The sequence below is a fragment of the Canis lupus genome, chromosome 5, assembly GCF_011100685.1.
Source record: "Canis lupus familiaris isolate Mischka breed German Shepherd chromosome 5, alternate assembly UU_Cfam_GSD_1.0, whole genome shotgun sequence".
NCBI classification, from domain to species: domain Eukaryota; kingdom Metazoa; phylum Chordata; class Mammalia; order Carnivora; family Canidae; genus Canis; species Canis lupus.
Window position 1 is genome coordinate 64769286 of NC_049226.1, and position 21379 is coordinate 64790664.

General features: G+C 57.3%; 1 protein-coding gene across 4 annotated transcripts in view; it reads right to left on the reverse strand.

Annotated features, from left to right (window-relative positions):
* Window positions 1-14172: 14172 nt before the first annotated feature.
* Window positions 14173-21379, reverse strand: part of ACSF3 (acyl-CoA synthetase family member 3) — a 49768-nt gene continuing 42561 nt past the window's right edge. For all 4 annotated transcript variants that reach the window (XM_038538038.1, XM_038538040.1, XM_038538039.1 and 1 more), the window contains exons 8-10: window positions 19479-19613; window positions 18758-18869; window positions 14173-14999 (exon numbers count right to left, since the gene is read on the reverse strand). In XM_038538038.1, coding sequence (XP_038393966.1) covers window positions 14822-14999; window positions 18758-18869; window positions 19479-19613 — 425 coding nt within the window. In that variant the 3' untranslated portion in view covers window positions 14173-14821. The remainder of the gene's footprint in view (window positions 15000-18757; window positions 18870-19478; window positions 19614-21379) is intronic.

Here is a 21379-nt window from a genome sequence, read left to right on the forward strand (position 1 = left end):
GGCACAGACCGAGCCTGGAGTTAGTCCGCCTTCCTCCCCTGGTTTCCGGGGCGGCCTCCTGTTAGGTGGGCAGTTCTTGGGTTAGTGTCCTCCCACTCTCCTCTTGAAGCCCCTGAACTCCTGAGTGCCTGGGTCTGTAGCTCACAGACCCAGCTTGCAGTCATGCAGGGTGGAGAGCAAAGCACCAAGAAAGGACCCTGTGGGCCAACAGGCTTTCTTCTGACCAGGAGTGGAGTGTCGGGGAAGCAGGCCCCGGGCCTCTGCTCTCCGGTCCAGATTGTGGGGCGGTGGAACAGGTGCGGTACCATCTGTGCCCTTGGCCTGCTTGGAAGGAGGCCAGACTGCCTGCAGGAGGCTCTGGCAGTGACGGTGTTCCTGGCACGTACTCCTCCAGGTGGGGAGGTGGCAGGAAGCTCCTTCTATCCCCAGCTCTGTGGCCCCAGGCCTGGGGAGTGGCCCCCAAGGGCCACCGTCCTGCCCTTGAGGTTAGGGACCCTAAACACCTGTAGGCCAGCCCCCTGAATGCTTTGAGTTTCTGCCCCCTGGGACTAGTGTAGGGGGAGGTAGAAGGGAGCAGGTGGCTGGCCTCTGTGCCCCCTGATTAACCTCAGCACACTAACCAGGGGTGAAGGACATGGCCCTGTGAGGCCCTCTCCTCTCTCTGCCCATCCTTCATCCATGCTGTTTTGGGGCATTTATTTGTCTCCCATCCAACAATCTCTGGTGGTGGGGGGCTTCCGAGGGGAGGGCAAGCTGGGTCTGATCATGGGTGAGCCCCAGATACAGGGGAGGGCTGCTGGGAAGAGGTGTGGTCCCCAGGCTGTGAAGAAGCCTTCCTGCAGGGGCAGGGAGGGGCTACCCTCCTCCTGGGTTCCAGTCCTAGCTCAGGGCTTTCTGTAGCACTCTCGGTTTCCCCAAGTGTCCAAGGGAGGGCATTGGGTTCCTCAAGCGTGGAGTTCTCATCCAGGGCTGGTCCGCTCTAGGCCAAAGGGAGACTGGCCCCTCCAGAGGAGCGTTCTCGTTTTCCCACGGGCTGGGGGTATCTGGGCCCCTGGAGTCTGTCTTCTGCACCCCAGCTGTGTGGCTCTGACCTCAACTCTGGGTCGCTCTCCCCACCCCTGTAGCCTCTGGCAGACTCCACCCTCCGCCCCCCATGCAGCTCCACAGCTCACACTCCCCCAGGCCAATGTGGGGGTGCCTCCCCCGCCTCTGGCGGCCAACCCCATGCCTTTGGTTTTCTGTTCTGTGACCAGGAGTAGAACACTCTGTGGAGCCAATCTCTGACGCCTGACCTCATATCCCAGTTGCTAGGTGTGCTAGGGGTAGGACGTTGATAGGCCAGGTGCACGGGGGCTGAGTGACTTGCCAGCGCCAGCTGGTATTCACTGAGCGTCTGCTTTGCTTCCTGCATGGGACCCCTGCCATGTCCACACCGCCTGCAGCCTGAACACAGCTCCTGGGGCTGCCTGGAGGGGAACCTGCCCAGTGGGGATGGACACGGAGGCCAGAGGTCTGTAGGGGACCTGATACCAGCTGTTGGCCTGGGCAGAGGGCAGCTTGCTCATGGACATCCCCTGGGATGCCTGTGGTCATCCATGTGGAGATGCCCAGGGGCAGCTGCATAGGATGACAGCACCCTTCTCACCCCTGCATGGCTGATCTCTAGGCAGGAGCCAGAAACAACTGGTGAAGCAGGTGTGGGGTGCCGGGGTGGTATGAGACGGCTCTTGGGGCACATGTACCAAGAACAGACAAGAACAGGGAGTCTGGCGGACGCTCAGGCCAACCCTTCAGTGATGGGCCTGACCTGGAGGTCAGGAAAGGGGCTCGGTAGAGGGCCCTTCAGTTCCCACACTCCAGGCTCTTGGGCTTTAGCGTGGAGAAAGTCCTGGGGGGCTGCTGTCCCAGGGGCGTCAGAAAGAACCAAATCCTAAGGTTGTGAAACAGCTTCAGGGGGGTGCTCTAGGGAGCCCGACAAATGCTGGCCGGTAGGTGTAGAGTATGGGGGGCCCCTGTGGCCTGGATGGGGCCTTGGGGTCCTGCGGGGGCTTTCCATCCCTTGGAGGGTTGCGGGTGTCGGAGGGGACAGATGGGGTGGGGGTGGGGTGCCTGGGGGCGGGCAGGCTGGGCTGGCCTGGGGACACATGATGTCATGCCCCGGCCCGGGCCGTGCTTGCCCTCTGGCGGCCACAGGATGCGGTGCCGGTGAGGCCATCAGGTTTGGCGGGGGCTTGTCTGTTCAGCCCAGTGAGGGTCCCCAAACACACACTGAGTAGCCATTCCCAAACTGTTTTAAAGTCTCAGATGCTCAAACATTGAGGCAGAGTGTCTCAGGCAGCAGACAGGAGACGGACTGGGTGGGGGCCTGGGGTGCCCCACTGGTTCTGCATCCTGGCCTCCCTCCAGAGCTGTGCCTGAGCCCCAAGCCCCCAGCTGCTGGGGCTGGGGTCCTGTCTTGCCCAGTGGCCACCTGCCCTGCAGCTGATACGGTCACCTGGGGTCCAACCAGGGAGGGGCTCCGGACCCACTGGGGCTGCATTCCTGGGTCCCCTAGGTGATAATTAACCCCAGGGGCCTGGGAGGGGGCCAGGTCATCTGGTGAGGGAGGCAGGGTGTCCTAGGAGCTCCTGCCAAACATGAGGGCACCAGCAGGGGGCAGTGTGGCTCTAGGGAAGCCTGGGCAGAGGGGGCAGGAGAGCCGGGCTGGTCCTCCCAATTCTGGCCCAGGTGTCCCAGCTCTGCACTTAGGGGCGGGGCGGGGGTAGGGGTAATGGTCAGCTCAGACGTACCTGTCCCATCCTCAGGCTTCTCTGGGAATGGAGCCCCACGGGGACGCTGCATCCCCTCACTCTTCCCAGGACAGAGGGACAGCGGCATAGACTCCTCGACTTCTTGCTCTCCCAGGAGGGATGAGGGGACGCTGGCCTTGGAGTCAGCACAGATTCCTGCCCATGTCCACCCCTGGCTGGGCCGGGAGCAGCTTGCCTGAGAGTTTGCCCTGGTGTTGGCAGCAGCCTGGATGCCCTGGGGGTGGCCCGGTCAGCAAGGGCTCTGGGTCACAGCCTCTGCCAAGGGGCACTCTTGTTGGCTGAGCTAGGTCACCCCCATCAGAGCCCCAAGATCCTGAGGTCAGCCTGGGAGTGCTCAGGAACCTGGAGTTTGCGGGAACACCTTGGTCATACTGATGGGGCACACGCAGGGCTAAGTGGAGGGCAGGCCAGAGAATAGGTCACCGGGCGCACGTGGTCGTGTTTTACAGGAATTTGTAAGCTGTCTGCAGAAGGTCGGTTTTGATGGAAGAACTCACTCCAGTAAAAACTCTCAGAAGACAGGCCGGGGGGACCCATGCACCCCAAGACCCTAGGACAGGTGTGTAGGTGCCCCCATCCTGCTCCTTCAGTTTCAGGGTGCTGAGGACCTAGGACAGGGATGGTGTGGGCAGCTGCCCGCTGAGCTGGGCAGGAAGGGGTGGAAAGCAGGAGCCAGAAACAACTGGTGAAGCAGGTGTGGGGTGCCGGGGTGGTATGAGACGGCTCTTGGGGCACATGTACCACATGTGCAGTCCCGGCTGGCCTGGCTGGTGGTCTGTGCCCAGTGGGCGCTGGCAGCAAGCAGACACAGATGGAGCATCCTCAAGAAGGGGCAAGAGGGTGCACCCCTTTGGGGTCCTATGGAGCCTGAGATGAAGCCCCCTTTCTTCAGCACGGCCCCAGTGAGTCTGTGTCCTGGCTGTGACACAGGCCAGTTCTCCAGGTCCTGGAGTGCAGCTGGGTCACACTCCCACACCCTGGGTGCATGGCCCCGGGCTGGAGAGTGTCAGGCCTGGAAGAAGCTGGACGGATGGGCTCCAGGCAAAGGAGGCCACCTAGTGGCTGGTCCTTCCCAACCTGGGAGGAGGGGACGCCATGCCCAAGGCCCCCGTGCCCTCATCTGTCTCACCCTTCTTTCCATGTGGCCCAGAGAAGCTGCCAGCAAAGCTGTGCGTTGGCAGCGCCTCATTCCGAGTGGGAGAGGGTTGGGGTGGGTAGTCCGCGCCGTCAGCACCTCTCCACCCCCCCCCCCCCCGCCCACTCGACTCAGCCAGCACTGCCACCACTGTCCTCAGATCAATATCAAGTGGACTGGTGACAAATGTGGGAGTAGAGAATCCCAAACAACTGTATAAATCACGTTAACGATCATTCTGACGAAATCCACTGCCGTAACAGGATCCCTGCAGTCTGCTGGCATATTTCACCGGTCATGCTGGGGCCGCTGGTGCTGGCGGCTCTTCCAGGCAGTGCAGCCTTTGTCAGCAGGGTGTTGCCGACAGGCGGGGTCGCTGTGGGACCTGCTGTGTGTCCCACCCTGTGACAGGCCCACGGCCCTTCTCCACACAGATGGACCCGGGGCAGGGGTGCCAGGTTGGTGCAAGAACTGGCACACGGCCCAGAAGCCACCCGGTGCACCCAGGATTGCAGGCTGCCAAGCAAGGTGCCCAGGCCACACTGGGCAACACCGGTGAACGGCCTCCTTGCCTCCTGGGAGAGAATCAGCATGGTTCAGACATTCTCCTTGGTCCGGCCGCTCCCTGCTTTCTCCCAAATGTTGGGAGCATGTATGAATCTCTGTAGGGACCCCGCCCCCCACCTCCTCTCTGGTGGACGTCCAGGCCCAGTGCTGTCAGTTCACGCTGAGCGTGTGCACCACCCTGCTTCCTCCCCCTGTACCCTAATTCAGGCTGCTGAGCCGGAATCCCCAGAACATTCCAGACTCCTCCACCCCAGCTCCCATACTCAGCATATCTGAGCTAGCTTGTACCTCCTGTCAGGCAGCTGCCCTCTCAAGTCCTTTGACCCCTTTGGATGCTGCTCTGATCCTGTCCCTGCCCAAGCCCTTGGGTTTCTGAACTGGGTACCTGGCACCTTCTTCGGGTACAGAGAGGCCCCAATTTCATTTCAGGGCACCACCTGTGCCCCATTGCCAGTGTCTTGCCCTCCTCAGCCAAGGATGCATGTGGCCAGCCAGCGTCCAGCACCTTGTCCCCCTGAGTGAGGCTTCATGGGGCAGCACCATACCATACCCAGTTAATCTGAAGTTTAACGAATAATGGCATCTGACAGACATACTGTGGCTCCAGGTGCATACGGGAGGGGACATCCACAGATTCAGGATTAGGCCTTGGCAGAAATGCCTGTCTGAGCCTCCTGCGTGGCTCTTCCCTTTGATGGCATAGTGTGGGTGGATGGCCTGTTGGCAGACACGTCTTCACCTGGAGGACAGATACTGGCCGGCCCCTGGCCAGTGGTTCTGTTCCTGCCTGGAATGCAGTCCCAGATGGTGGCCCACATCTGTGGCTGTTGAAAGAAGCAAGATTCAGAACTCTCTGGAGAGCCTGTCCCACTAGCTGCTCCAAGAGAAACCGAACTAAGGGGTATGGAGAGACCGAGGTCTCTGCTGGGCTCTGGGCATGTCAGCTAGGGTCCCAAAGGTCTGGCTGGGCTGCTTTCGCATGGAAGTGGGCTTGAGCAGGTGAGCTGAGTGGGTCAGGGCCAAGGCCAAGGGTACTCCATGTAGGTCTCTACCCAGAGAGGAGCATGCTCGTTGTCCAGAGAGCTCTCAGGCAACGGGGAGGACGTACAAACCAGCGCTGCCTATCTGAGCGAGGCTCACCCTCGCTGGTGGTGTTCATTGTGTACGTACACTGTTATGTCAAGGACAGAGAAAACCTTAACAGCACCAGGAAAAAAGGCCCGTGAACTTGGAAGACATGAAGGCCAAAGGAGGCAGGAGCAGACGTGCAGAGAGGTGGCTCCTTGTACCCAGGTAGCCCGTCGTTTAAAAGTGAGGACAAAACAGACTCAGATATGCGAAGGCTAAGCGAGTTGGCCACTCAAGAGATGCTTACAAAGACAACAACCACAGAGCATCCTTTACTACAAGGAAATCCACTGAGCCAAGAAATTGAGAAAATGTCACTAAGTTTATCCACTGACTGTAAAAACAAAGACTATTAATTTTTGTTTCTAAAACAAGACTGAAACTCTAGAGAAGCCTATCAGAATCGTACGGGCCAGGGTGGAAGTTCGCATCTGGCCGCAGTGTCCACATACTGTATAACCATCAACTTATTTGGAAAAAGAGCTGTAACTAAGAGTGTTATTGTGTGCATTTAAAAATATTAAGGGTACTCAACAGAAATTCAATATATATTTATTATTTTTTTAAAGTCATCTCCACACCCAACATGGGGCTTGGACTCACAACCCCGAGATCAAGAGTGGCACGCTCCACCGACTGAGCCAGCCAGGCACCCCAGAAATTTAATTTATAATGTCCAAATAAGCAAAGAAGAAAAAGTACGGAAGGTCATTAATAAAACAAAGAAGAAGGCAAAACAAACCAAAAATATGTAAGGTGGTGGGCATAAAATACAAACTAAGATTGCAGAAATAAGTCCAAGTACACGAACCATCACAATAAATGGAGTAAATTCAGTAACTAAGCAATGGATTATCCACCGTAGTTACAGATGTGAGCTCTGCTGCTCACAGTAGACTCATCCCAAACTACACGTGAAGAAATGGCACCAGGATGCACGGTCTGAACACATGCGCCCCACAAGAGAAGAGCAAGATTTCTCAGAAAAAGAAAACTTAAGGAAAAAACATGAATAGAGATTGAAACGCTAACAATTCACCAAAAATATATAATAATCATAAACAGATGGGCCAAAGAACATAGTGTTGAGACACAGAAAGGAGAGATGCTCAAGCCCACCATGCAGAGATTTCAAAGGGACGCTTCCTGGGGGATGAGGGTGACTTCAAGGTGACCCCAAGGTGACCACAGTGTCACGTGTTCAATCAGTGGGCTCTGAAACAAACCTGGCTGCTTAGGGGACGCAAAAAGCGCCTTGGGTTTCTAGGACCTGCGGCCACAGGCCTGTGCACTCGGGATGACAGGCAAGCAGTAGGAACGTGGTGGGCTGACAGGTGCTCCTGAGAAGCGTGGAATAAGAGATTAAATGAAAGTAGGTATGACCACAGTTTGGAACCAGAAGCGCCATATAGCAAAGCGTGATGGCAATCGAGCGGCACCTAAGCACTGGGATGTATTTACCAGAACAAGCCTGATGGCACCAGTCAGGGCCCAAGCTGCCAGGGGAAGGTGTCAGGAGGCAGGAGAGGAAGGTAATGGTGGAAGGTAATGCAAAAGAAACCAAGATGAGCAAACAGAAGGAAAAGCTAAACAGACAAACTCCAGCAATGTCAACCAAGGAGGTGCATGGTGAGGGACAGGGCAGGACTGGCACCATCAGAACAAGGTTTAAGTGTCAGAGAAGACAGTGGACATCACGCCAATCAATCTGAAAGCTGGACAGCAGGCATGTTCTCACAGAAGATGCAGGGAATCACCTGGATTCTTGAAGAAGTAACAACTGTGGACAAACCAGTAATCATTAAGGAGATGAAATCAGTGATAAAGACGCCCCCAACCCTGTGCCGGAAAAAACCACAGGCCCAGCAGGTCTCGAGCCATTTTTACCACCCTTCAAAATCCTAAATCAAATGCAGGCCTAAGTCCTGCATGCAAAGCCCTGGGTAAGAAATGTGTTAGGATTCACAATTTTTTGGATGTTTGAAAGGCACACGTGCCACATCACACACTGCTCCATTTGGGTCTTGGGTGGCAGCAAGCAACCAGTGAGGTCCAGAAAGACCTGTCCATTTGGGCAGCTGCAAGGAAGCAACAACAAACCGATTGCTCTCAGGTCCGGAGGCTGGGAGTCCAAGGTACTCCAGCACATTCCGTGTCTGGTGAGAGCTTCTGGCTCACAGGGTGTCTCCACGAGGTGGGAGCGGCCAGGGTGCTCCTTGGGGTCTGCTTTAAGGGCATGAGTCCCACCGTGAGGCTCCACCTCATGACCTCACCACCTCCCACGGCCCTGCCTTCTGATACCATCATGCTGGGAGGTCTGGTTCAACGTGTGAATTTGGGAGAGGCCACGGATGTTTAGATACAGCATCTGCCAAATCAGTTTACCACTAACATAAAAACAAACAAAATGGGCAGCCCCGGTGGCGCAGCGGTTTGGCGCCGCCTGCAGCCCAGGGCATGATCCTGGAGACCCTGGATCGAGTCCCACATCAGGCTCTCTGTATGATGCCTGCTTCTCCCTCTGCCTGTGTCTCTGCCTCTCTATCTCTCTCTCTCATGAATGAATAAATAAAAAAATCTTTTAAAAAAACAAAAAACAAAATAAGCAACTTTGATTTTCAAAGCTTTTGGGTTTTGGAATTGTAGATAAGAAATCCTAGTGCTCAATACTCACATGACTCAGACACTGCCTTGGGCCCCTGCCCCCCTCCGCACACGTGTCCACACGGGGTCGTCCCAGGGACACTGCAGCACTTTGTGTCAGAACGCCGTCAGTAGGTCCATGGGAACAGCCGAAGATGGGAGGGATGGACCGTTTAACAGAGAAGAAAGCTCTCAATGAACTTTCATGCCTGTGCCCAGAGCTTCTCAGCTGTATGTGAGCTGATCTGTGCCAGGCACCCGCGGAGCTGGACAGTGGCTCTGGGGCACCCCCACCCTTCCTGGTTTTCATTTCACTGCATGTCTCGGCAGGGCCATGAGAGGAGGCGCGGGGAGGCAAAGGACGAGACGGGACTTGCTAGCGGGCAGGTGCTGATGGCCCACAGAAGGAACGCACAAAGAACCGGGCGATGCTCCGGGTGGAAACCCAATACACACACCGTTTCAGGGACTGATGAAATCATGGAGCAGGATTCCGGCAAAACCAAAGGAGGATCAGTGACCGACTGTCTCTGGAGACGGGCACAAGTACTACTAAGAGGACTATATGCACGCAGAGCCAGGCCGTGTCTGTGGACCAGAGGGCGCGGTTTTGTGAAGATGTCAAATGTCACCAAATTAACTTGTAAATTCCATCAGCTCCAATAAGGTTTTATTTATTTGAGAGAGAACGCAAGAGCGCACGCACACACACATGCACGCACGAGTGGGGGGCAGAGAGGCAGCAAATCTCTGGCAGACTCCTGCTGAGCTCGGAGCCTGATATGGACCCTGAGATCATGACCTGCACTGAAATCAAGAGTCGGATGCTTCACTGACGGAGCCACCCAGGCGCCCTTGCAATAAGGTTTTTTAAAAAAGCGACTTGAAGCTGCTCTTAAAATTCAGATGGAAGAGCAGAGGGTCAAGAACAGCCAAGACACTGTGCAGAAGGACATGGGAGCAGAGCCTTGTCCTAACGACAGAGTGGCATGGCACGCCTGGGCACAACACACCTGGGCATGAGGCCAGGCACCTGGGGGTAAGGCTGGGATACCTGGGTGTGCAGCACACCTGGGCATGAGGCCGGCACCCCTGGGCATGAGGCCGGGCACCTGGGTGTGAGGCTGGGCAGAAGCCACACACAGCTCAGGGGACAGGTGGAAACACCAGCCCCTCCACCCAGGAAACATCAGGGCCTTTCACACCACGCCTGAAGATAAATTCCCAAGGAACTAAGGGCTTACGCCAGCAAAGCAAAGCTTTATAGCTTTTATTTATTAATTATTATTATTATTAAGATTTTATTTATTCATGAGAGACAGAGACACAGGCAGAGGGAGAAGCAGGCTCCATGCAGGGAGCCCGACGTGGGACCCAATCCCGGGTCTCCAGGATCAGGCCCTGGGCTGGAGGCAGCACTAAACCACTGAGCCACCCAGGCTGCCCCACTTTATAGCTTTTAGACAAATATATGCGAAGATGTATTTAAGAACTTAGGGACAGGAAAGGACTTTTTAGACAAAAAAAAAAAAAAAAACAACACACAAATCATAAGATGAATGCATTTGAACACATGAAAATTTAAAAATTCTTCATATTAATTGATACCATTAAACAAAATAAAAGGCAAGCCACATAACCAATGCATAATCCAGAAAATTACCAACCAAATAGAAAATGGGCAGAGAACCTGAACAGGGAATTCACAGAACAAAACCTCAAATGGCTGGGAAATGTATCCAAAATATTCCTCCTCAGAACGAACTAGGGGAGAGCACACAGAGCTCCTGCTTCACACGCAATACCCAGCACTGCGGCAAAGATGATGTCTGTCCGTCCATGTTGCATGGAGGAGAGATATGGTGTCTCGTCTGCTGGAGGCAGTGTCCACGGCACAGCCTTTTCAGGAAGAGAGGCGTGCTGATGACGATGCCGTCCACGAAGGTGACACACGGGAGTGGGCGGGCCTGTGTGTGGCAACGTGGAGCTCAGGTGGGTGCACATGGCAGATCTGGGGCAGCTCTGAACCCACACGGCAGCTCCTGTGATGGGGACGCTGGGACTGCTGTTGTCACTTCTTGAACAGGACAGGAGGCCAGTCCTGCATGAGGCCCAGACCCGCTGAGCTGGATGGACAGAGCATGGGCCCGTTCCGTGGGAGACTCACAATCTGGGGTGGGAGAAGCTGGGGTCCACGTGCCCCCTGCGGCTGGCTCCCAGCACATCTTGGAGCTACCCCGGATCCTGCTCTGGCCCTCATTGGCCGCCGGAGGCCCAGAGGCAGCCGACACCTCGCAGGGGACTTCAGGGTCCAGACCATGTCTATGTGTATGTGCTCAGGCGTGTACATCTGTCCATTCACACACATGCAGTGTGTACTTGCGTGTGTGCAGGAGGCAGTCCATCGGCTGCTGCAGCCTGACATCATCTTCTTTCTAAGCAGCGGCTCTTCCCCACTGAGGCAGGTGCCAACGGGAACATCACGGGGGCACCAGGGATGCGGCTGCTTGTTGTATTGCTGTTTTAGTGGTTCGACAGCGAGCTGGTGGGGGAGAGGGCTGGCAACCTGGAATGAAGCCGACCGATGGCTTAATGGCCTGTAGCCGCTACAGAGTAATTGAATGGCTGTGCGTCTGCGACCGACTGTTAGCGGACGACGTGCCCTGCAAGCCGATGACGAGAGACGCTGCCTGGGTGGGACTGGCTCCCGCTTGGAGGGCCGCAGAGGGCCAGGGCCACCACGTGGAGGGGCGTGCAGTCCTCACACAGGCAGGTCACACCCAGAAGTGGACATGCAAGCCCACAGATACAGTTCCCTGTATGTACACATTCACAGACGACCAGCCCCACACACGCTTGTGCTCAGCCCCTTACACGCACGTGTGCACATTGCACACACCCGCAGCAAACGCTATGCACCAGCACAAACATAGGGATGGAACCACCTGCTCTACCCCTCCCATGCAGCTTGGGCCCCCAGGCTCCCCACCATCCCGAGCCCTGTTCCTGCACACCCAGGTTCTGGGGCCCCTGAATGGAGGGTCTGGAAGATCCACCTGTTAGGGGTTGAGGGCCATGTAGGGGCTTCCACGCCCATGACCTGGGCCAGGCACAGGGAGGGACCCTCAGGAATGTGATTTCCACCAAATCCTCTGTCCCCAGGTGTGGGTGCCCTTGTCCTTGTCTTCCTGATGAAACAGGCTCTGAGAGGCACGCAGGGTGGGTCCTTAGGCCCTGGCCACCCACCCCACTGCTTTCCAAACCATGGAAATGTCCCCAATTCAGGAACTGGAGGAGGGAAAGGAAAGCAAGGTTGCTGGGAGGTGTTGGCAAGGATTAAATTGGGGTCTCCTGCCCCGGCTGAGTGATGGCATCTGCAAGGATGAGCCAGCCCTCCACACGCCGCCTGGAGACCTCTGCCCCACACCCCTCTATTCCCATGCCAGACCCACTTCCATGTATCTCTCATGGTCACGGCGAAGGGTGTGAAGGGGGCCAAGTTCTCAGGATGCTGGCTGTGAGAGGAGAATGCAGAGGCTCCCGGACGGGGTTCTAGAGCACCTCTAGTGGCCCCTTTCTTCCTCTTAGAACGCCAGTGGAGAGGAGACGGGGTTGGGGGCGGACACAGGCTGGTCCTCTCAGGCCAGGGGTAGGAAGTCCAGCCGGGGCCTCATGTGCTAACATCTTGCTGTCACAGGGCCAGTCCCTCCTGGAATCTCCAGGGGAGAATCTTTCCCCATCTTTCCTGGCTTCTAGAAGCCTCTGTGGCCCCCACCTCTCATCGTCCAGGCCAGCACCAGCCAATCCAGTGTCACCTGGTCCCTCTGGCTCTGGCTCCCCAGGGACAGTCCTGCTGCTGCAGCTCCAGGGTGTGGCCAGGACTGAGGTGACCTTCTGGCCTGCAGAGACCGAGCCAAAACCCCTCTCCTTGGCACACGCTGTACCGGCCTCCTACCCCTGCTGCCAAAGCACATCTCAGGCTGCTCCTGAGAACACTGCCTGGCCCTCCTGCCCCGACCACTGCCCGTGCCCTTTGTCACACGGCCCCACTCAGTTTGTTGTGTATCTGACCGCCCCCCTCAGCCACAGTGTGGTTTTCACCTGCTCTCCCTCTTCCTGGGACTCTGGACAGCCGCTCAGCACATGGCCACAGCTTGCCAGGCTGCATGACAGGCTGGGCACACCCCCGGGAGTCCGTCTGCGAGCCTGGCTCCAGGAACACAGCCAGTCAGGTTTGCTGCACACAGTGGGGATCTGAGTGGGGCTGCTGCCCTCCTCTCGCTCCTACTCAGGGGGTGCAAACCCCCCAACCTCATGGCAGAGGGTCCCAGGCAGTTGTCCCACACTGTGGCCGTCCATCTACCAGTTTTACTAATGTCCAGGTCTTCCCCAGAGACATGTCCCCATGTATGTGGATGTGTCACAGATGTGGGTGTGATAATCTGATGCTGATCTATTTGGTGAGCCCAGAATTTACTTATTGGTCATGTTTTAAAGGAGTATACGCTGTGCCCTGCAGGCCACAGGCTGGGGTGGGGAACATGGGCCCAGAGGGCACACTAGGGTCGGGCGCAGGGATCCCAGTGTGCTGCTTGGGCTCTGGAGGTTCCAGAAGGGCCACCGAGCAGCCACGGCAATGCACACAGGACCACAATGATGAAGGTGACCCTGAGCAACTGACCAGAGAAGCAGAGTCCTCAAGTAGAAAGACGGGCCCCACTGCAGCTGCTGAGGACACAGGATGGGAGATGCAAGCCAAGTGTCCAGCGGCCCAGGGCAGGGGAGGCACAGACAGGCCCAGGAAGGGAAGGGGCAGCAGGGAGAAGTGGGCAGGGGACAGCACAGTCACCTGGGGGGCCAGGGCGAGGGCCCCAGTGGCGAGGTCACACACAGGCCATGGCTGCTTTAAGAACTGGAGCCACAGTTTCCAAATTTATTGTTTATAATATAGTGCTTGAATCTTCTTCAAGAACATTTTTATTTTTTATTGTTTTTAAAATTTATTTATTTATTCATGAGAGACGCAGAGAGAGGCAGAGACACAAGCAGAGGGAGAAGCAGGCTCCACGCAGGGAGCCTGACGTGGGACTCGATCCCGGGTCTCCAGGATCATGCCCTGGGCTGAAGGCGGCGCTAAACCGCTGAGCCACCTGGGCCGCCCAAGAACATTTTCATGTAGAAACTCAACAGAAAAGGAGTGGGAGTTTTTGAGCATAAGCTGGTTCCAGCAGTTCTTGGAGGACTTTACGATCTGGCTGCTCAGCCAGGGGCCGGGGCGTGTTGCAGGGCAGGGGTGCGTGTCTCCCACGTGGGGTTTGCTTCCATCCGTCAGGCACTGCTCTGTTTTACACGGAGATGTTAACCTCCCGAAGCGGAGCAGAGCCTGTCTCCTACACCCTTCCCCAGGCAGGAATGTCAGGCTTAGTGCACCAGGACCTGACTCCTGGGGTCGTCCTGCCTCAGCTGGCCTGGAGTGCTGGCACCACCCCCTCCCTCAGGGGCGCCTGGCCCCTGCCCTGGGCTGCAGGGGCAGCGGGGGGCGGGGGGCGGGTGGCAAGTGGCTCTGCCCATGGATACACCTGGAGAGTCCAATCCCTTGTAGGGACTCACACCCCACCCCCACCCAAGAGACAGGGGCATCTGTCCTGACCCCGAGGGCTCAGCACTGAGGACTTCTGACTGGGATTGGAGTGCAGGATGGGGGTGTTGTCCAGCCAAGGCCGTGCCCTCAGGAAGCAGGCACACATGTTTGTGTGTGTGGGAGGCCATTCCAGCCAAGGGGGAACCTTCTGGAAGCCTCAGGACGCTTGGTCACATTGACACAGCAAGTGGGGCAGAGCACTTGGTGTTCTTAGACGCGTGCATTCCAAAGACAAGTCAACATCCTTCTGTGGTCTTGTCAGTTGAGGACGATTATTTTTTGAAAGTATTTCATACAGATCATAGCATAGACCAAATAATTACATAAACTTTTTCAGAAATCAAAATGTCCAGTAGTATGAGATACAGTGGAAACCAGTGAGACTCAGTGAAGACTTGCAGTGCTCGATTGGAGTGTCTCCAGTGGCATGTGGCTCCCTAGTCACCACAAGGGAAGACCTCGGACAGCCAGAAGCCTGGTCACGCAGTGTTGGATGTGATGCCAACGGCCGTCCCCCTGAGAAGAGCTGGATGGCAGGCAGGCAGCTGAGCTGGCCTTGGGTAGCCAGCCTGCTCAGTAGGTGGTGACCACTGTGTGTGCCCCAGCCTCAGGCAGGAGCGTGGGCTGATCACCGGAGCAAACCTGGCCCCTGGGAGGCTGGGAGGAGAGTTAGGCTGCATGGCGTAGGGGTGGGGGGCGGTCATGCCGGCGTCTATGGCCTTTCTATGGTCACCTCCCCCTGCCCAGGACCAGTGGCCCCCCCACTTGGTTTTGCTGCTCTTTTTAGACACATGTTCTGGGTACAGAACATTCTGGAAAAGCTCGACTGCAGCTGTGCTGTGAGTGCCACTCCCCAGCAGCCTTGGGCAGAGTACTGTGATCTTGCTTCTGTCTGGGTTAGGGGGCTCTAGGTAAAGGGGAATCCGGCTCACTGGCGCCTGGTCTCAGGTCACCCTGGTTGCTCGGATAGAACTGCCGGAGGAGATCTCTCTTGTTGATCTTCCCCATCTGGTTCCGCGGGATCTCATCCACCAGCAGGAGCTCCGAAGGCACAGCATATGGGGCCAGGAAGCCCCTGCAGAGACAAGTAGGGTCTGAGTGGCAGGCATACCATGGGACAGGCAGCCTGGCAAGGGGGGCAGATGTCCCATGGGGCCCCGAAGCCCAACCATACCCGTGCCTGCCCCAGGAGGGCATCTCTGCTGCAGAATGCTAACACGGAGAGGATGTGGGCAGAGGACGAGCCCTCCTTGGGGCCAGGCCTCCCAGAGCCGGGAAGAGCAGGCCCCACTCTCAGCTGGCTGTCATGACAGCAGGCCTTGGCCACATGGGTGGAGCAGGCAGGTGGGCAGGGCCAGTGGATGCCTGCAGACCCCTGGGTGCTGTGGCCTTGTGGACTGGTGCTATCCTTCCTGCAGAGCCTTGGGATGAGCAGTGGGAGGGACTGGCCTGTTGGTCTCAGCTGCCCTGCATCCTGTACTCTCAGGAGGGTCCCCCCATTACACGGTGCATTCTCCTGTGAGTGGCCACGTGGTGGGATCTTGTCACCTCCAGGCTCTACTCTGAGAAACTACTCCTTCGGCTGCGGGCACCGGTTCTCTCCTGAGACCCCGTCTCAGCCATCTACTCCTTGCCTTCCAACAGCTGCACATGGGGGCCACATGCCCCAAGGTAAGGAAAGCACAAGATGCTGCCAGGCAGTGGGGGTCTCAGCCACTGGGGAGGTATCATGGTGAGCTCATGATGTGTGGTAGCAGAGAAGCCCCAAATCTCAGCCTTAGCAGCTGGGTGCTCGTGAATAACACATGATAATTGACTTTGTGGGCAGGGTCCAAGTGCTCACAGGTGCCAAGTATCACCAATACCCCAGTGATGCATGGTTACCTTGGGGTGGTTCGTGCTGAATGCACCAGCTGCAGGCCAGCGGGGAGTTTGGGGTGCAGGTGTGGGCTCATGCCTGAGAGGGTGCCCCACCTATGGTCCTGGCAGCTGTCCACAAGGGCCCAGAGGACACATGCAGCTGGCTGGACTTTGCTGCAACAAGCTACCAGGACTGTCCGAGTGACTCTCGCAGCATGGCAGGCCGCACCCCTGCAGCCCCATCACAGAACATAGCCCTTCCCGCGCCCCAGCCCCACTGCCCAAACCTGGGTACTCCAGTTAGGGCGGCTCTCCCCACGCCTGCTTCTCTGTCTTCCCTGTTGGTGGCCCAGCATCCAGCTGGGGCCAGGGCCCAGAGAGGGAGGGCAGAGGCAGTTCTGGGTGCCACCCGAGGCACAGCGATCCCCATGATGGATGGCCAGGTGAGCAGGCTGTGGGGCATGGGTTCCCGTCAATCCACAGACAGAACTCGGGAATGAAGGCCACATTAAAGGTGTTTTCAGACAGAGACGCTGCCAAGTCCCCAGGCAGCTGCTGAGGCCCTTGGGCCTGGGGGCCAGGCTGGGACACACATGGCATTTCCTGGTGACTAAATCCTCTCCCAGAGACAACGCTTGAACAGAAACACAGCTGACCCTTGAACAACACTGGCTTGAGTTGCATGAATCCACTCATATGTGGATTTTTCAATAGAGAAGAGAACTGAAAATGTGTTTTGTCCCTCTTGTGATTTTCTTCCTCCTTCTGCAGCTTATGTGCCGTGAGGACACGGTACATGCTATACACAACACAACATACAACACACATGAGGGTCGACTGTTCTCAGCGGGGCTTCTGCTCAACAGTTGGCCTTTTGCAGCTGAGTCTGTTGGAGCATCAATAGTAGTAGGGTGCAGAGCCAGAGCGGCAGAAGTGCTGCTGGTGCATGAAGGGGGGGAAGGACGTCATGGGAGGGGGCGATAGAGCCGGGCCTTATGAACCCTAACGTAGCAGCCACTTTAGAAGAAAGGAATGAGAGTGGCCCCAGTGGCTTAGCGGTTTGGTGCCACCTTCAGCCTGGGGTGTGATCCTGGAGACCCGGGATCGAGTCCCGCGTTGGGCTCCCTGCATGGAGCCTGCTTCTCCCTCTGCCTGTCTCTGCCTCTCTCTCTCTCTTTGTGTCTCTCACGAATAGATAAATAAAGTCTTTAAAAAAAAAAAAAGGAACGAAAGCCATAAAAGCTAGGAAATGACGTGGAAGTGTTCTGAAGGGCACCTGTGGGCCTGGCATTTCTGAGGACAGCAGGCCTTCACCCCTGGGGACTGAGGGCTCTTCCTGGGAACATGGGCCACCCCTGGACTTGTGCAAAGGGCCACAGCTTAGCAACGGGTTCAACAGGAAATGAGACGCGCATCAAGGCAGACTGGAGTTATTTGTGAACAGCAGGCTTCCCCAGGGACACATGCATGAGGACCACGGACATGTTCTCCAGGGAGAAGGTGTGGCAGGCGCAAAGCAGGGTGCCCACCACTCCTTCATGGTCTCATCAGACATTACTTGTGGTTCAAGATCACAGAGCCTAGATTCCTTCCAGGTGTGGAAATCCCACATCCCTTTCTGACTTGGAATCTGGGGGGATGGAAGTGGTAGCAGGTGGTCCCAGACCCCACTCCAGGCCATGCTCACCCTTGCAAGGGGATGTGCAGCCTGAACCCCCGACTCCAGCTTGGGGCACAGAACAGGAAAGAAGGGTCAGGCCCTTCCTGGAGGGTAGAGATGGAGCATGGAATCTCCACAAAGAAAAAAAACGGGAGCACAGAGGAAAATGTTATTTAAAGGAACCTCTAAAAAGACCCCTAAATGGCTGTGGACATGACCTAGAGAGAGACTGCATCTTCCTCAAGAGCCACATTGGGAGAGGTGGAGCCACATTGGACCTGCTCTCCACAGGCTAAGTGGCCTCCACGTCACCGCCTAGTGACTGCAGGGCTTGAGGACACAGAGGCCTGGATGCCGGCCTCACTGAGGGACAGTCCTGGAGATGGTGGATAGACTGTCTGCCCTGACCTCCCGGGGGGCGGCCCCCCCACCCCAAGCACACACAGTGGCCATGGCCACAAGCCAGACAGGTGTGCATGCACCGAAGGGGGTAAGTGTGAACATGGGGTATGGGGGCTTCTGGCTGGGGACAGCCATGGGTTACCCTGACACTGGACCTGACCCTCTCTGGTGGAGAGCTTGGCAGAGGGCGACTAGAAGCTTCTCCTTTGTTAAACAGCTCGCTGTAAGCATGATTCTGTAAATCCAGGGGAAGTAAATCGCCCAGCTGTGCTGTCCCCTCATGAAACAAGGGCTCCTGCTGTTGTGAAATCATGTTGGACGAGCCAAAAATATCTCTAGCGCTGAGGAGTGGGAGGCAAGTTGGGAAGGAAGGGGGTGCAGGGAGAGGGCAGAGGAAGGAGAAACTTCTCAGGTTCGAAATAAAGACTGGGGGTATCATGACAAGCTTCCTTTCTGAACTCGGCGCTACTGCTCTTCTTGCTGCCTATCCCATTGGCCTTTGGTGGGACAGACTGCAGGGTGCTGCAGGCATAGGGGAGGGGGCCTGTGAGTGTCAGCATGCAGAGAAAGCCCCAGAGCCATGGCACATGGCACGAAGCTCTGGAGACGGTCTACAGTAAGGTGAAAGTGAGCCCATGGAATGCAGAGCTGTGGCCCCAGCACCCCAGGCTACATGCAAATCCTTGTCTTGTTCAGCACAGGTGGGTGGGTGGTCTGCCCAGGAGAGGGTTGGGAGGGGACGTACCGCTCACTACAGCTCGCCAGCTACCATCACGGAGCTTCCCTGCAGCCTCAGGAATGTAACATGTCATCTGGCCTTCCTGGCTCCCCTGCCGTCCCTGCAAGACTCAGGACCCCGCTGCCCACCCCGCCCTCGACCCCGGGACAGTCCATCCCGTGCCTGCCCCTACCTTGCCCACTCTTTGAGCTCTCTGTGGGACAGCGAGTGTCCCTCTTGCAGGGTCACCACTGCGGTGACCCGTTGGCCCCATGTCATGTCTGGAACTCCAATCACAGCTACATCTGTGAACAGAAGAAATGCTATGTTGACTGCTGCCAGCTGGGAAGCATGGGGTCAACATGGGGGTCATGTAGGGGACACTGTGTTTTGGGTGGAGCCCAGAGTGGGGGCTGGCTTTCCCATCTCTGCCCTCCACCCCCCTGCACTGCCCTAGGGCAGGATCACTGGTAGGAGGGCTGGGGATGATAACAAATGGGTCCTGTCGGGGAGCCTCTGCCATCCCCATGGTCCTCACAGCCTGTGACCTGAGGTAGGAGCAGGTCTGGGCAGTACCCACATTTCCCGGACCAGCAACCACCAGTGCATGGGGGCAGCACGAGGACCACCCCCCACCACAGCTCTCCTGAGCAAGCCAGGGCTCCTGAGCATATGGGCTGTGCAGACCAGTGCAACCTGCTCAGGCCTGGACGCTAGCCATGGCGCAGAGGCAGGGCGTATGGACGTGCCAGGGGTGGGGAGGTCCCTAACTGTGCCCCAAGGGTAAGTAACCTGGTCTGGCTCTATCTACAATGAAATACACATGGAAGCATGTTCAGAATGTTTCCAAGACAGCCGGGTCTGGACCCAGCTCACCGTGGGAAGTCCCTGCCATGGGGCTGGGTGCCACGTACCGGTGATGCTGGGGTGTGTCAGCAGGAGCCGCTCCACCTCCAGGGCGCTGATCTTGTAGCCACCGCTCTTAATGATGTCTACGGATGTTCGGCCCCGGATCCAGTACATGCCGTCCTTAAACACGGCCGTGTCACCTGAGGAAAGGGGGTCTGGTCACAAAGAGGTGCACTCCAGGGCCCAGCAGGTTTCGAGGGGCACATGCATGCTGCATGCCTGTGTCAGGGAACATAGGTCCCCTACCCCGGGACCCGTGGGGTGATGGGGGTGCATGTGGGGTGTTTCAGGACAAGGGGGCAAGCATGGAACTCAAGGACTGTGATCTCAGCCTGTGGCCTGACCCCAGACGGCCCTCTGCACACAGCAGTGTCTCAGAGCAGAGATCAGGGCTCAGAGGCAGGACAGCTAGCGCTGTCAGCACTCAGCAACACTGCTTCCTGCTCTTTCTCAGGCCTGAGCAGAGAGAACAAGAATTTCAGTCTCCTGCCATCCCATCGGGGTGGGGGTCCCAGTCACAGCAGGGTCCCAGTGGAGTCGGGCATCACTGCAGCCCGCTTTCACTCGTGGGGTCTCCTGGGCTGCAAGTAGTCACCCAGGTCTCTGAAGGAGGAGAACGCCCTCCTGCCCCTCCACACTGACTGCGTGGTTTCCTGCCATGCTTCCCTCACATGCCAGGCCCCCGGAGGTCCACCTGGTCCTCTCTCGGGCAGCACTGGGCCACATGATGCTCACCAGGCATCCTAGCACAGGCAGGTGGCAGGGGGGGACAGTGAGTGCCAGACCAGAACAGGGAGGGTGCAGGGGAGGCGGGCTCAAGTATGTGTGTGGATGCATGTCCATACGTGTGGCATGTGTAAGTGCTCCCATGGGGCACACACATGTGAGCGTGTGCCTGTGGGGATGCCCCTACCCGGCCCTCTGGGAACAGCACTGGTGCCTCCCTACCTACGCTCACACACCCTGAGACCCATGCTGGGTCATTAGCTGGAATAAATCATCAATGTTTCATGACGAGTCACGCCTCCCACGCAGGAAGGCACCATCCATCATTTGCCGCTGCCTGACCTGCCGCGGCCTAGGGCATGATCCGGTCTACTGAACACGACAGATGCTGGTGCAGGGATGGGTGACTGGCTTACATATGGCGGCGCGGGAAGGCCAGGCTCCAAGAGCACAGGGCCAGGAGTGTGGTGGGTTCTCTCCCACTGACAGAGGCACTGCAAGTGTACCTTTGGAAACGGTGACTGGGTGGCGGCTGGCTGGTGGGAAGGGACGTGGGTGTGGCTGCGGGGATGACTGGGGTGGACACACCTGACCTGGGTCCTGCAAACCCACTGAGCCCCCTATTTCTGGGGTGCAGGCCCAGCTTTGGCTGGACAGCTGTGTGTTCCCCCAAGAGCTTCCTGACCCCCAGCTACCTATTCCCTAAATGTACCAATGGGTGTCTGAGAAGGTGCTGGCAGGCTGTGTAGGCTCCGTGTGGCCAGGTGGTGTCCTGCCATTCATGGCAAGAAGAAACACTAATGTGCCTCCAGGAAGCAGGTGGCACAATGACAACACCTACCCGCCTGGCATGCTCATGCTCGGTGGAGGCTGAGATACTCTGTGGTGAGCTCCCCATCCCTGTGCTCCCATGGGGAGCCCAAGGCCTCGCTCTGGTGCCACGTGACGCACCTCAGGCCCCACCTCACCTTGGACACCAAGCAGCAGCTCTGCAGCTGTGTCCAGCCCTGCCTCCAGGGAGATGTGGGCTGAGCCTGGTCAGGTGCACACAAGGGCCCTGTGTTCAGGCACTGGTACCTGGCATGTGCCAGCTCATGCCTGCTCCACACCACGGGCTGCACCTCCTCCAGAGGAGATCCTTCCATGCTTTCCCTGAGTGTCTGTCTCCTGCAGGGTTAGG